Source organism: Arachis duranensis, chromosome 5, assembly GCF_000817695.3.
Source record: "Arachis duranensis cultivar V14167 chromosome 5, aradu.V14167.gnm2.J7QH, whole genome shotgun sequence".
Taxonomy (NCBI): Eukaryota; Viridiplantae; Streptophyta; class Magnoliopsida; order Fabales; family Fabaceae; genus Arachis; species Arachis duranensis.
This window is the reverse complement of record NC_029776.3, coordinates 68,652,054-68,668,632: the sequence shown is the minus strand read 5'-3', so window position 1 is coordinate 68,668,632 and position 16,579 is coordinate 68,652,054. Positions and strand designations below refer to the sequence as shown.

Sequence of the window (16,579 nt, the reverse complement as noted above, 5' to 3'; positions counted from 1 at the left end):
AGAACCAACAGCTGATTAGCCGTGCTGTGACAGAGCATTTGGACCATTTTCACTGAGAGGATGGGATGTAGCCATCAACAAAGGTGATGCCTCCAAACGATTAGCCATGCAGTGACAGCGCATAGGACCATTTTCCCGAGAGGATTAAAAGTAGCCATTGATGATGGTGATGCCCTACATACAGCTTGCCATGGAAAGGAGTAAGAAGAATTGAATGAAAGCAATAAGAAAGTAAAGATTTTAAAGGATTCTAGCATCTCCACACGCCTATCTGAAATTTCCACTATTGATTTACATAAGTATTTCTATCCTTTTTTTATTTTATTTATCTTTTAATTATCTAATCCAATTACATTTGACCCTATGAATCCACTTAACTGAGATTTACAAGGTGACCATAGCTTGCTTCATACCAACAATCTCTGTGGGATCGACCCTTACGCACGTAAGGTATTACTTGGATGACCCAGTACACTTGCTGGTTAAGTTGAACGGAGTTGTGTCCACACATAGTTGAAAAAGCAATGAATTTTACAAAATACAATAACAAAGGAATCACAATTTCATCCACCACACACCAAACTTACGTTTGGTCTTAGGAGGGATTGAATTGGTTTCATCCAAGGGAGGAGGCTTGGATGCTGAATCCTTTATGCAAGTGCCTCCCTTGTCAGGGGGTAATGGATGGTCAAGAACCTTGAATACCATCCAGTCCTTATGCAAAGGAACTTCTATGGTCTCTATATGAGCCTTGGCTTCCTTTAGTTTTTGGATAGAGGTTTCTTGAGTGGGACTTAAGCACTCAAAGGGTTTACTTTGACTGGCATTTAACGCCAGCTCTGTTAGCTTATTGGGCGTCAAACGCCTTTGCTGTGCACCTTTACTGGCGTTAAACGCCAGTCCCTCTATCATTTTGGGCGTCGAATTCCCAGCACGGGTATCCTTGCTGGCGTTCAACGCTAGCTTCCCTGGTTTATGTGGGCGTTGAATGCCCAGTGAGGGGTTTCTCACTGGCGTTCAGCGCCAGAATGCCTGACTGTTTGGGCGTTAAACACCCAGCCAGTGCTCCTTGGCTGGCGTTCAATGCCAGCTCTGCTGCCAGGATTGGCGTTGAATGCCCAGTGAGGGGTTTCTCACTGGTGTTCAGCGCCAGGCTTGCTACCATTATGGGTGTTGAACACCCAGTGAGGGCTTCCTTACTAACATTCAATGCCTTTCCAATCTCTCCAGACTCGGCCTCTACCTCAATGGAAGGTTTCAGATTTAAACATAAGCCAAGATCATACGGGGCTTTGTCAAAATTGATCTTTTCAGAAGTCCATAGGATCTGAAAGCTCCTTGGATCTGGCATCTTCTTAGGCAGCTCATTCTAAATTAGGATACTGTACTTTTCAGTAAGTACCTCTATTTCATCTCCCCTTAGGTCCTTCTTTTCAAAAAGAATACCTTTTAGATAGGCCGTGCAGGGAGTCTTTTTTTCCAATATCTCTGTAGAAGAGATATTGACTTGCATCTCCTTAAGTGCTGCTGGGAAATAAGCCAGCTGCTCATTTGCCAGTTCTTTCTGCACACCTAGGAAGGACAGCTTTTGAGGCTCTTTTACCTCTACAAGGGGATGCTCTGTGGTAATCACAGGATCCTCTTGCACACCCATAGAAGATTCAACTTGAGGTTCCTTCTCCTCTGTAGGAGCGTGCTGAATGGCATTTTCAGAATTCTTCTGGTCTGTGATTGCCTTAAGTCCCTCAGTAGCATGCTCCTGAGGTTGGGCCTCCTCGGTACTAATGAGGGCCAAACACTCTTCTCTTGGATTCACTTCTGTGGCTCTAAGAAGAGTGTTAGGGTATCTCTACAGTTTCTAAAGAAGGTTCCTCTGAATGACTGCATTGCACTCCTTAGTAAGAGCTACTGTCTCTACTTCCCTCCAACCTTCTTATGACTCAATATGTCCTTCATGAACTTAGCATAAAAAGCTATATGTTCAAGAGCTTCTGCAAAAGGGATCTTGATCTCTAGTGTTCTGAGATACTCCGCAAAGCGGACAAACTATTTATCCCTTTCCCCTTGACAAAGTTTATGAGGAAATGACATCTTAGCCTTATAATCATCAACCTTGGTTGATGGAGGCCGAATGCCATGTGTACTGGAGTGGGGGTTACTAGCTTTCTTAGGAGGGTTGTTATCAGTGATTGGCTGACCCCCTTTGCTTGGGCATTTGAACGCCCAATCTCTGCCCTTTCCTGGCGTTCAACGCCAAGAGGGATACCTTCTTGGGCATTTGAATGCCCAGTCTCTGCCCTTTCTTGGTGTTCAACGCCAAGAGTGATACCCCTCTGGGCGTTTGAACACCCAGAATCATCTTGTGCAGAGACATGGTTATCCTCTATGGGCTTTTCGTTCTTATTGGGCTAAGGTTGTGTGCTTAAGGTTTTCCCACTCCTCAGTTGAATAGCCTGGCATTCATCTGTTATCTGCTTAGATAATTATTGCCTTGTTTGTCTCAACTAGGCTTCTACATTTCTGTTAGAGGCATGAGTTTCTCGCAAAGCCTCTTGTAATTCCAGTATTTGCTAGGTAAGGGCGTGTAGTTGTTGAGTCAATGGGCTATCTTGCTCTGGAGGATTAGGTTCAGTAGATACTGCCTTAACCTCTCTTTTTATAGAGGTCTCAATGGCTGAGTACAGATGTTGATTAGTGGCAACTATCTCAATAAGCTCTTGAGCCTCTCCAATGGTCTTTCTCACATGTATGGAATCACTAGCAGAGTGGTCCAAAGACATTTTAGGCATGTTTGAAAGTTCAAAATAGAAGATGTCTAATTGTACCCATTCTGAAAATATTTCAGTGGGACATTTTCTTAGCATCCTTCTATATATACCTCCGCCAAGCATTATAAAGAGATTCACTATCTCCTTGTTTAAAGCTTGGATGTCAAGCCTTAGCTGGGTCATCTTTCTTGGGGGAAAGTATTAGTTTAAAAACTTGTCTACAAACTATTTCCAAGTTTTTAAACTAGCCTTACGTTGGTTATCTAGCCACCTCTTTGCTTGATCCTTTACAGCAAAAGGAAAGAGCAATAATCTGTAGACATCTTGGTCTACTCCGTCACTGTGTACTGTGTCAGCAATCTTTAAGAAATCTTCTAGGAACTCTGTAGGTTCTTCCTGAGGATGCCCAAAATACTGGTAGTTTTGCTGCACTAGAGTAATAAGTTGAGGGTTTAGCTCAAAGCTATTTACTCTGATGTGAGGTATCCTAATACTTTTTTCATAGAAGTCAGCAGTGGAGTTTGTATAAGACTCCAGAGTTCTTGTAAACTCTTCTTTTCCATTTGGGTTCATTGTGAGATAAAGGTAGAAGAGGAGAGAAAAGAATGAAGATAGAGGATGTAGAAGAAGAAGCGATAAATCAGAATTAAAATATTTTTCTTTTTATTTTATTTATTTATTAAATCCAAAATTAAAATTAATTAATTAAAAAAAATTGAAAATTTAATTGTTAAATATCATAAATATAAGAGAGAGAAGAAGAGAATTTTCAAAAATTAGAAGAAAGAAGAAGTAGTTAGGAATTTTTGAAAAAGAAGAGAGAGAAGATAAACAATTAATTAAGAAAGATTTGAATTTAAAATAAGATAGAGGATAAGAAAAGATAATATGAGAAATTAAAAAGATTTGATTTTAAAATTTAAAAAGAAAAGACAAGATAGAAAAGTTAAGATAAGTTAGGTAAGATAAGATAAGATAAGAAAGTTAAGAAAAGATATGTTTTAAAATTAAAAAGATTTGAATTTTGAATTTTAAATTTGAAAATTAAATTTTGAATTTTAAATTTTGAAATTTGAATTTTAAAATTTGAAATTTTAAACTCTTAAATTTTGAAATTTTGAAAAAGTCAACAAGATAAGATAGAGATTTGAAAAAAAAAAGCTGTGATTTTTGAAAAGGTTAAATTTTGAAGTTTGAAATTTTGAAAGTTGAAAATTTTAATTTGAAATAAGATAATATAAGATTTTGAAACTGATATGATTTTTGATTTTGAAAAGATTTGATTTTTGAATTTTAAAATTAAGATAAGATAAGATAAAAAAATTTTAAAATTAAAATCTTAATTTTTGTGTAAAATTTTCGAAAAAATAATTAAAAATAAGAAAAGATATTTTATTTTTTTGATTTTTTGAATTAATAAGGAGAAAGAAAAACTAGTAAAAGACACAAGACATAAAATTTTTAGATCTAATGCTCCTTATTTTCAAAAATTTTGAAGGAAAACACAAAGGAACACCAAACATAAAAATTTTAGGATCAAAACATAAAGAAGACACAAGAACACTTTGAAGACTGACAAGAACACAAAGAACAAGACTCAAAGACTCAAAGAACACAAGAAGATACAAAGAACACCAAACTTAAAAATTTTTGAAAAACCAAACATAAATTTTTGAAAAAATATAAATAAAAACATAAAATGACACCAAACTTTAAGATTTGACACAAGATTTATCCAAAGAAAAATTATTTTTGAAAACTTTTTGATAGGAAGATACCAGAAAATCAAAAATTGTTGTAATTAATAAATACAGAGACTTAAAGGACACAAAAATTTAACCAAGAAAAAATAAAAGACTCAAACACCAAACTTAAAAATTGAAACAATCTTCAAACAAAAAGACAGTAATTTTGAAAGGTTTTTTTTAAAAAAAAAAGAACTCAAAAACTTAGAAAATTACCTGATCTAGGGAGCAAGACAATCAATCAGTTTGTCAAAACTCAACAGTCTCCGGCAACGACGCCAAAAACATGGTAGCACGAATCCCCATACTTTCGTACTATTGTACCAGCAAGTGCACTGGGTCGTCCAAGTAATACCTGAGCGAGTTAGGGTCGATCCCACGAAGATTGTGGTTTGAAGCAAGCTATGGTTATCTTGTAGGTTTTAGTCAGGTTGATCAGAAGGTTGTTGGATATGGAATTGTATTAGGACTTTTGGAATCAGCAATAGGGATATCTTGAAATAGTGGAGTTGCTTTATCTTTCTGAATTAACTCTGGTGTTACTATCTTTCTTGCTTTTGAGTGATCTTTTTCTATGGCAGGCTGTATGTCATCAACACCATGTGCTATGGTCATTGATCTCCTTTGCTATAGATTGAACGGCATTGGCCGTGGTCATCCAATCTGACAAAGGGTGAAATGCTAGCAAGTCATTCTCCTAGCGATCCTACTCAAAGCACCATAGACAAGGTCAAATCTTCCAGATCAGAGAACGCTGCTTCTTTGGATTCTAGCTTATACCACGGAGACCATAATCTCCCTAAAAATTGGCTGAACTGGTGTCTCGAGAAGTCCCCAACGAAGTTATGGATTAACCGTCTGAGAGATGTATAAACATAGCCGTTGGCTCGTGCTTTCCAGTCACGTATTCACAGGAAACCAAGTAGACGCAGGTGTTTGTCAGGCACGTTTGTCTTAGTGTGATGAATAGAGCTGATTGTTTGATCATCCTATTCACCACGTTGAAGATCAAATATACATCTTAGAAATAGATCAAACACGGATCGAAGAAGAAACAGTAATACTTTTATTAATTCATAGGACTCGTCTAGGCTCCTCCCCTTAACCTAGGAGGTTTAGAAACTCATGCTGAAGCAAAATACAAAATAGAAAAGTGTATGCTATGCGAAGATGATGATTAAAGGTCTGAATAACATAAATTTAATCACTTAAATACTAAACAGATGACTAGTAAGGGTAAAATAGTCTATTTAGTTCTAAAATCCACTTCTAGGGCCCACTTGGTTAGTGTTTGGGCATAGCTTTGATGAGATTCACGTGCTATGAGGTCTCTTGGGCATGGAACGCCAGCTAGGTGGTCCCCTTTGGACGTTTGGACGTCGGTCTCTGCACTTTGGGCTGTTGGACGCATGGAATTGGGCAGGAAGCTGGCGTTGGACGCCAGTGTTAGGTCTTCTAGTCCGAAGCTAAGTATAGACTACTAAACATTGCTGGAATGCTCTGGAAGTCAGCTTTCCATAGCCGTTGAGAGCGCTCTATTCGGACTTCTGTAGCTTCAGAAAAGCTATTTCGAGTGCAAGGATGTTAGATCCAGACAGCATTTGCAGTGCCTTCTCTATCTCGGAATTAGACTTCTACTTCAACTCCTCAATTTCAGCCAGAAAATACCTAAATTGTACAAAATCACAAAAACTCATTATAGAATCCAAGAATGTCAATTGAACACTAAAACCTATAAGAATTTAATAAAAACTAAATAAAACATGCTAAAAACTATATGAAAATGATGCCAAAAAGCGTATAAAATATCTGCTCATTATGGCCATAGGTTCCCCACTCTCGTTCTTGACTATGGTGACACCGGACTTTTTTGGAACTACTTGTACGGGACTCACCCACTCATTATCCGAAATCGGGTAGATAATGTCGGCCTCTAGCAATCACGTCACCTCTTTCTTCAAAACTTCTAGGATTGTGGGGTTTAAGTGCCTTTGAGGTTGACGGATAGGCTTGGCTTCCTCCTCTAGAAAATTGCAATCTTCACAAACTTGAGGGCTTATACCAACTATATCCACCAAAATCCACCCAATAGTCTTCTTGTTTCTTTGCAACACATCAAGCAACCTCTCCTCTTGTTGAGAGGTAAGCTCTTTTACAATAATCACCAGGAGCTTTTGATTTTATTCAAGAAAGGCATACTTAAGGAGGGGTGGAAGTGCATCAAGGCTATCATGGTGGACTTTAGCCACAATATCATCAATCCTGTCACATCAAAAGATAGAATGGTCTTCCAGAGGATGTTTCATAGCCTCATCAAGATTAAAACTCACAGCTCTTCCATCAGTTTGAAAGGAGTAGGTACTAGAGAAAGCATCCAATTCAAACTGGAAGGTCTTCAAAAACTGCCTCCCTAGCAAGATAGATGATTGTCTTTTGGAATCATTAGGGGGCATCTCAAGAATGTAAATATCAATTGGAAAAATCAACCCCTTGATGCTCACTAAGACATCTTTCGCAACGCCAACCACAGAGATTATACTTTTATCCGCCAAAACAAAATGGGCCGCCGACCGTTTCAACGGTGGAAGCTTCAATGTATCATAAATAGACAAAGGCATACTGCTAACACAAGCACCTATATCATATGCAATCAACAAATTATATACCATTTATAGTGCAAGTGACTAGATAAGGACCGGGATCACCAAATTTCTCTGGTATAGCACCCGACAAAGTAGAAATTGAGCTATCCAAAGGAATAGTTTCTAAATCATGAATCTTCTTTTTGTTGATGCACAAATCTTTTAGAAACTTAGCATACTTGGGAACGTGGCGAATTGCAACAAAAAGGGGAATTGTTACCTCAACTTTTTTGAAGATATCCACCATCTTTGGATCTAGCACTAATTGCTTCTTGGTCCTCCTTGCTAAGTTGGGAAAAGGAATCGAAATAGCATCCTTCAAAATATTTTCTTCCTTGGAGACTCCATCCCTTGCTTGAGCAACTTCTTCTTCACCTACCCTTTGCACCTCATCTTCATCTTCCACATCTTCAACCTCAACAACATCTTCATCTTGAGTACCCTTTCTTGAACTTGGCTCCTTGGGACTTCTTTCTTGTACTATAGTGCCAGACCTGAAGGTGATGGCATTGAAGCCACCCTTGGGGTTAAATAAGGGTTGAGAGGGAAGTGCATTAGAGCTTGAAGGTTGAGTGTTTGAAGTGGGAGGTGGAGCCATTCGGGATATGGCTTCGGTCAAAGTGGCCATATAAGATTCTTGTCTCTTTTGGAACTTCCTTTGCTCTTGAAGGAGAATGCGGAGGGTTTCATCTGTTGGAGCTTGATTGGAGGAAGAAGAGGGGTAGGTGATTTGGGGGACTTGAAGTTGGGTGATTTGAGGTGTTTGAGCTTGTCTTAGGTGTGGTGGTTGGTATCTTTTACCATGGTTTTGTTGTTGGTATGGAGGGTTTTGTTGATATCGGTTTTGTTCGTAATTATTGTTCCACTTTTGGTTTGCACCATTGTCTCTCCCTCCTTGATTGTAGTTCTCTCTCCATCCTTGATTGTGATTGTCTTGCCAACTTTGGTTGTAGTTAACCCTTTGTTGGTAGTTACCCCCTTGATTCGAACGGTTAAAGTAAGCATTGGTGGCCGCCAAGGTGTTGTCCTCTTGGAGTTGTGGACATTCAATCGGTATAGTGACAGTAACAAGCATAAATTTCACATATTCTTTGAGGGACTATCTATTGGCATTTTTATTGTGGAGGAGGTGGAGGTTGTTGTTGGTTGAGGTGGATTTGCTTGAGAATGGTAGTCATCTCCCCTAAGGTCTTGGTGAGGGCGGACTCATTAGAGGAAACTTCATTGATGGCCCTTGGATGATTGTTTCTTTGCCTTGAATGTTGGGTATATTCGGCTAGATCGGCAATAAGTTGCCAATCTTCCTCTGCCACTTTGCGCTTCATTAGAGAACCATTACTCGAAGCATCCAAAAGGATCTTATCTTGAGACTTCATGTCTAGGCAAAAGTAACTAATCAATACCAAATCGTCAATCATGTGATGAGGCATGAATCAAGGAGCTTCCTAAAATGCTCCCAATACTCATAGAGAGTTTTTGAGTCACTTTGAATGATACATGAGATCACTTTTCTCAACCTATCTATCACCTCCGGTGGAAAAAACTTATCCAAAAATTCCCTTCTAAGCAAATCCCAATTTGTGACAACCTCCTCGGATTGAGTATAGAACCATTCTTTAGCTCTTCCCTCAAGAAAGAATGGGAAGGTATATAACCAAATGGCAACCTCATCCGTACTATACTGCCTAGTAGTTGAACAAGCCGTTTGAAAGTATCTAAGGTGCTTGATGGGATCTTGAGCGGATAGACCATGGAACTTAGGAAGTAGATAAATCAACCTAGTCTTTAGCTCAAAATCAGCATTCAAATCTAGATGACGCACTTGAAATGGTCGGAGAGTGAAATCCGAAGCTCTCGCTTCCTTGAGAGTAATTCTTCTAGGAGCAGCCATAGTATCTGTACTTAAATCAATGGAAGAGTTATCAACAGTATCAATGGAAGAGTAGATAGTTCCTTCCTCAAATAACGCTTTGGATTCAACCTTGAGTATGTTTGGTGAAGTGGCAGAAACCCCTTCACCACCTCCAAAGGCTAACTGATGTGGAGCTTGCCTAATGTGAGATAAAGTCCATTCAATTTCGGGATCAAATGAAGCTAAGCTCGGATTCAGAAATGAACGCGTCATTCAATGATAGAAACATAGAGCTCATGACAACAAAATACACTAAGCAAAGTAACTACTAAATGCTATTAAAGATGAATACTAAGTAATAACCAAACTAGCAAACAATCAAGGGAAGTGCAAATATTCACATATGAACATATTTACACCAACCAATAAAATGGCACACATATGCAACTCCCCGGTAATGGCGCAAAAACTTGACACGAGGATAAGTGTTGGTTAGGAATTACCAAAGAGGTTTTCCAATTCAATGTCGCGAAGTATAGTCCCATCCAATGAGATATCCTCTAGTCAAAGTTAGAAAGTGTGTCACAACAATAAAATCAATAACCGGGATGGAATCCAGGGTCGTTTTCCCTAGAAGTTTCCATGAGATGCACATCATTGGTTAGGAATCCTTGGGGTTTTTGAGTTGAGTGCAAGAAAAGTAAATGACCAGAAATTAGGGCAATTGACAACTAGCAATTAAATTGAAGCAATTAAACTAACAACCTAATAATCCATCAACTAACAAACATGTGAAATAGGGATGGAAATAATCAAAACTATGGCTAAGCACATGAAATTAGACTAAGAGAACTAAGAATCAATGGTCAACAAGGAAATTGACACTCAATCAATACAAAAGATCTTGGCTAGGGGTGAGAATTGGAAATTCTATCCTCATTGTCTTCCGCAAGTGTGATAGTAAAGGCTTATTGCTCTCACTTAGTTATCCTCTAACAATTGATGGAAAGTCAAGTGAGCACAATTAACTTTAGCCCACAATTCCTAGTCAATTCATAGAGAAAGACAAAAGTTAGTGAGGTTCAAGTTAACTAGCAATCCTCAATTACCCATCAACACCCAAGTGTAACAATTTAAGAGGCTCCAATTACTTAACCCCAAAGCCAAGGATGGAATCCTACTCCATAGTTACAAGTGACATTTCCTCAAACACTTGGTGAGCAAGAACAAAAGACATGGTAAAAGTGAAGAAATAGTCTAATCCAATGTTACCCACAAACAATAATCAATAATAACAAAACAAATAACAACAATGAACATGAAAAATACCTCAATGCATCAATAAAATTGAAATCCAATAATATCCAAACAATGAACTCAAAATAACCACAATGGATAGATGGTGCACAAAATTGTGATCTCTAACAATGGCACTCAACATGGCAGCGCATTTATAACTCAGCACTTTCTTCACAACTTCGCATCACTAACCAGCAAGTGTACTGGGTCGTCCAAGTAATAAACCTTACGTGAGTAAGGGTCGATCCCATAGAGATTGTTGGTATGAAGCAAGCTATGGTCATCTTGTAAATCTCAGTCAGGCGGATAATAAATGGTGATAGTGTTTTCGAATAATAATAATAATAAATAAACAGAAAATAAAGATAGAAAAACTTATGTAGATCATTGGTGAGAATTTCAGATAAGTGCATAGAGATGCTTGTTCCTGTTGAATCTCTGCTTTCCTAGTGCTTTCTTTCAATCCTTCTTATTCCTTTCCATGGCAAGCTGTATGTAGGGCATCACTGTTGTCAATGGCTACATCCCATCCTCTCAGTGAAAAAGGTCCAAATGCTCTGTCACGGCACGGCTAATCATCTGTCGGTTCTCGATCATGTCAGAATAGAATCCATTGATTCTTTTGCGTTTGTCATCACGCCCAACAATTGCAAGTTTGAAGCTCATCACAGTCATTCAATCCCATAATCCTACTCGGAATACCACAGACAAGGTTTAGACTTTCCGAATTCTCATAAATGCCGCCATCAATTCTATCTTATACCACGAAGACTCTGATCTCACGGAATTGAAGGCATGGTTGTCAGGTGAGGGCAACCATGTGTTGTGTATCAGGAATCCAAGAGATACACACTCTAGCTCTCGCTTGTAGAACGGAGGTGGTTGTCAGGCACGCGTTCATAAGGATGGGTTATGATGAGTGTCATGGATCATCACATCCATCTGGTTGAAGTACAAATGGTATCTTAGAACAGGAATAAATTGAATTGGATAGAAAATAGTAGTAATTGCATTAAAACTTGAGGTAGCACAGAGCTCCACACCCTTAATCTATGGTGTGTAGAAACTTCACCGTTGAAAATACATAAGTGATCAAGGTTCATGTGATGACAGGTCATCATATACCCATTTTTTCAAGCTAATTTCACTTGTTTTATTAGTCTTTATGCACTTTCTTGCATCCTAAGTAAGTGATTTGGAATGAAAATGCATAACTTCTTTAAATCAAGCATCTACCATTAAATTGATGCTAAATCATGAGGTTTGAGCAAGAATTAATTGATTTTTAATGAATTATAAACCTTATGAATTTAGAGATACTTTGAGTGGTTGTTTTGGTTTCTTGTAGGCGAAGAAGGGAAGAAAAGAAGAAAAACGTGGCTTAAGAAGTGTGGCCAAGAGATAAGAAGTGTGGCGCATGGAAGGGAGGAAGCTACACTGCCCTCCAGGAGAGCAACATAATGAGCCAAACTTTGAAAAGCAACACTGCCCTGCCCACAACAAGGGCAAAGCACAATTTGATGCCAAGGACCAAAGGGAGCAAAAACTCTGCCCTGCCTTCCTCAAGAGCAATATCGGGCTTCACCCAAGAACAATTCAAAAGAAATTTCTTAATAATGCTTCCTATGGGTTTCGAACCCAAGGACAAAGAGGAAAGGAGTAGCGCTCAAGCACAATATTGGCACGCACCAAGGGATTCTCGGCCAGCAGCAGCGCGCACAGGCAGCATCTGGCGCACCATGGCAACTCTGCCCTGGCCTCCACAAGGGCAGGGCAGCATCCTGATGCATCACACACACCAAGCACGCACGCAATGAGCCGCACGCACCATTCCCTGCTCTGCCTTCCACAAGGGCAGGGCAGCCTCCTGGAAGCCACTTTCTCATGGGCTAAAAATTGGATTAAAAATCCAACTTAATTCATTTCTTCACCAAATCAAAAGCCCATCCAAATTAAAAAATCCAAGAATAGAAAGTGTATAAATAGGAGATAGTTTGATGTAAATAGGACCTTTTCTTTTACTTTGACTTGTGAACTTTCTTTTGATTTTTAAATTTGGAGACTTCATTGAGAGCTAGGAACTGAGATTTTAGAGAATTGGGGAGGAGAATTGATCTCTCTTCTTCCTTGATCTTGCTTGAGCATTTTTTACTTTTCTTGTTTGAGTCTTGGGTGTGAAGAATTGAGGAATTTTTGTCTCAATCTCCATTAAAGATCTCTTTAATTTCTCTTCTGCATAATTGAGTTCAATTCCATTTTCCTTCACTGCTTCTTCTTTAATTTCTTGTTAATTGCTTTGTGAATTTGGATCTGGGAAGGGCAATTGAGATCTAGACTCTGCTATCTAGTTTTTGGAGCCTTGAGTTCTAATTCTCTTTTCGGTTCTTCTGCTGAACCATTACATTTTCACTTTCTGTTTGAATCTTAGTTACTTTCAATTCATCTTCTGCTTTATTAATTGCTGCAATTCTATTTCCCTTGCTTAATTTCTAAATTCCCAGTCTTCAAATCCCTTTTTTCATTCAGCAATTTATATTTCTTGCACTTTAAGTTACTGCAATTTACATTTCTTGCACTTTAAGTTTCAGTCATTTAATTTCTTGTTCTTTAAGATTCAGCACCTTTACTTTCAGTTCTGTTTAATTTCTGCAATTCATCCCTCTCCCTTTACATTTTCTACTATTTACTTACTGTTGGATACAAAATCACTCAACCAATATTTGATTCGCTTGACTAAATCAACCACTGAACTAAAATTGCTCAATCCTTCAATCCCTGTGGGATCAACCTCACTCCCGTGAGTTTTATTACTTGATGCGACCCGGTACACTTGCCGGTGAGTTTTGTGTTGGATCGTTTTCCACACATCAAGTTTTTGGCGCCGTTGCCGGGGATTGAAGCAGATTGACAATGATTAAGTAAAGTGGAGATCTAGATCAAGCTTTTTTTCTTTTCTGTTTTGCTAATTTTTGACTAACACACTAACTGTTTGAAAATTTGCCTCTATCAACTCACTAACTGTTTGAGAGTGTGTCTCAACTAACTTCACTCAATCCTCAAGAGTGCTGCTGTTTGTTCCTCCTGATTGTTTGCGTGCCACAGGAAAGAAGAGATGTCAGAGGAAATACTATCATTGGAAAAGAAGTCTCTACAGACGAAGAATATCATGACATGAAGCCACCACTCATTACACTAATTAAGAACAATTGTTCCTATGACGGAAATCCATTGGAAGATCCTCAACAGCACATATCCACTTTTCTAAGGACTTGTGGTGCTGTCAAAACTGATGGTCTAGATCATGACACTTATAAGATCCTGTTATTCCCTTTCTCATTAAGGGGTGAAGCTGCACAATGGATTGAAACTTTTCCCCAAGGAAGTATCACTAGTTGGGATGATTTGGTCACCAAATTTCTGGCCAAATTCTCCTCATCCCGACAGATCATCAAGCTGAAAGAGGGGGAACATCCATTCACACAAGGAGAAAAAGAACCACTCTTCAAGGCAAGGGAAAGATACAAGGAAGCAATTGATAAAGTGGGTTTCCGAGCTTTCTATGAAGGACTAACCCCAGAAACAAGAAAAGCAGTGGACTACTTCTCAGATGGCCTACTCAAAGCAACAATAACTGCCCAAGGAATTGCAAATGTCAATGACAAAAGAGTCAACAACCAACACTCATTCGAGAAACCACAGAATGCAATTTCAGAAAAAAAAGTGACGAAGCTTGAAGGAATGAATGCATTCATGAACCTGAACAAACAAATGCACCATCAAACACAGTAACACATGGAGCTGAGAGATAAAAAAGCTGATTGCCTGCAGTCTGCTGCAGTGAATGCCCAATTTCTACCATGGAGGCCCCATTCTTATCTAAGAATGGGGGAGTCCCAACATCAAGAACAAGGAAGTTTCAACCAGGGCAAATCCATGACCACAAACAACCAACATCATTCATCCACTAATGCCAATCAAAGCCAATAGTCACAAAACATACACTTCCAGAATCATTCCAACTGGAGAAGGACTGAGTACCAAAATACCGAACCAAGGGACTTCAATTACAACAATCCCAACTTCACAAAACAGCAAAAATACCATTATGGTAACAACAACCACTACATGCCACCACAACACCCACCCTTCCAACCTTTAACATCTCACAACCGACCAATCCCACAAGACTCTCAGAGGATCACCAACTTGGAGATCTTAATAGAGAGAATGATGAAACACCAAGAGGAGATGACAAAGAACCAAGAGATGTCAATCAGAAGAATTGAGGGGCAGATAGCTCAACTGGCGAAGCAATTTGCAGAAATGGGTGAGAATAAGGCAAATACTTTCCCCAGAGCTACTGAAGACAAACCAACTAACAACGAAGATGCTGCAAAGAAGGAAGGATGGAAAAGGATCATAGAGGAAAGTAAGAAAACCTTGGACAAAGAAAGTACCAGCCAAGAAAAACACAACAAGGAATTCTTACAAGGAGAGATAGAGGATAGAATTAAAGAAAAGCAGAAAATCCCCACTGAAAAATTTTCACTAGGGGATAGAGTAATGATAAACATTCAAACCATGAAGGTGTCCCCACAGTTGTCTGATCACTACATTGTGACTAAGATCCTTCCACAGGAATTCATAGAGGTCATCAAAGAGGAAACCGGAAGGAAGTTCACGGTGAAGAAAGACGAGCTAAGGCACTGTCATTTTCAATTTTCATGATCAGCAGAATGGAGGATTTCAAGCTAGTGGCAATAAAGAAGCGCTTGTTGGGAGGCAACCCAACCTGAGGTAGTTTTCTTTTCATAGCTTTTTCAATAAAAATGTTGAACAATTGATATGCATTGCAAGGAGCTAAGTTTGGTGTTGCACACCAAAACAATTTAAGGGAGAATGAAGGATTCTAAGTTTGGTGTTCCACCAAAATCTCATTTAAAAGAACATTCTCACTTCCTGCACAATGCTAGCTCCAAGCAATCAGACAAATTATTCAACTATTTAACTGCTTCTTAGCTTTAATTCCATAACCTTTATCAAGGACACAAGGTTTCACATATGGTTAAGTTGATGAATGAAAACTAGTGGCAAGGGACTAAGTTTGGTGTTCATACACCAAAGTAAGTTCAAAAAGCCATAATCATTTTTAGACTGACCAATTGCACAAAGACTTGAGGAGCAAGCAACCTTTGAGAACTATGCAGGACAATAGCCAGCCATTGAAGATATTGTGCATCTTAACTCAAAGAGGATACAACAGAAGGAAGAATCAAAGGGCTGCAACTTCAAAGGTTGTATCTAAACTTAATCCTTGCTGATGTGAAGTATTTTAAATCTGGAAACCATTGCATGTCCTGTTAAAATGTTTATCTAGTTGCAAGTGAAATTGTTTGATAAGAATGCTGATCTGCATAATGCTTGTCATCCATCACCTAGCTTAAATTTTGTTTTGTTTCCCATATGCTTAAATAAAAGAGAAATTGTTTGAATTAGAAAGTAAATATCCAATGTTGCATAAGTTAGAATGGAAGTTAATAGTGGTGTATGTGTTTGATTAAATGCATAACTCATGAAATAATTGCTGCATAGTATCATTTTCATTGAAGTGTGAGCTAGCTTGCTGTTATAAAGGTTCTTATCAGTAAAGAAAAAATCCCTTGAGAACAAAATAAAACAGAAAGAAAAGGAAGAAGAAAAAGCCAATGTGGCACGAAAAACAAAGAATAAAGGCTGGACACCAATAGCTTGGACCCTAGGACACATGCCTGTGGTGTTCATGTACTAGGATTTGCTTGGATAAGTAAATTCTGAGGGGTATTTTAAAACCCGGTCACTTAGATCAACTGATTTGGGATGACCAATTGAAAGTCCACAATAAAGAGCAACTTAGATACAGAACATTTAGTTATCCAAAGAGATGCTGGGCATCAATGATCCTAGGAGGAAATAGTAAGCCATGTGTCTGTGGTGGGAAGATGTTGAGTAAAAATAAAGCTAAAGGCTACTACTACAACATTAGACACCGAGCCTTCAAAGAATGATAAGCTTGTTAAGCAACATGAGAAAAGAAAAGTTAGCAAGGGAGTAATTAAAGAGTAAATCTTATAACAACAAGTTTAGTAAGCCTTTGAGGAAAAATGTATATTATGTAACAGCAAACAATAACTTGGGTTGTCATTATCTGCATAAAAACTCCATAAATCAAGTTCTACTATATGCCTAATAAGGATATGTGTTCTTTTCTTGTTCATTTCATTTTCTCTTAGTTTT

The 16,579-nt window shown here is 38.5% G+C and overlaps 1 protein-coding gene across 1 annotated transcript in view; it reads right to left on the bottom strand.

Moving 5' to 3' along the window:
• LOC107489144 (uncharacterized) overlaps positions 1-8,230 on the bottom strand; it is a 13,460-nt gene extending 5,230 nt beyond the window's left edge. Inside the window, exons 1-2 of the mRNA XM_016109913.1 lie at positions 7,335-8,230; positions 6,844-7,132 (exon numbers count right to left, since the gene is read on the bottom strand). Of these exons, the coding sequence (XP_015965399.1) occupies positions 6,844-7,132; positions 7,335-8,230 (1,185 nt within the window). The remainder of the gene's footprint in view (positions 1-6,843; positions 7,133-7,334) is intronic.
• Positions 8,231-16,579: the final 8,349 nt, after the last annotated feature.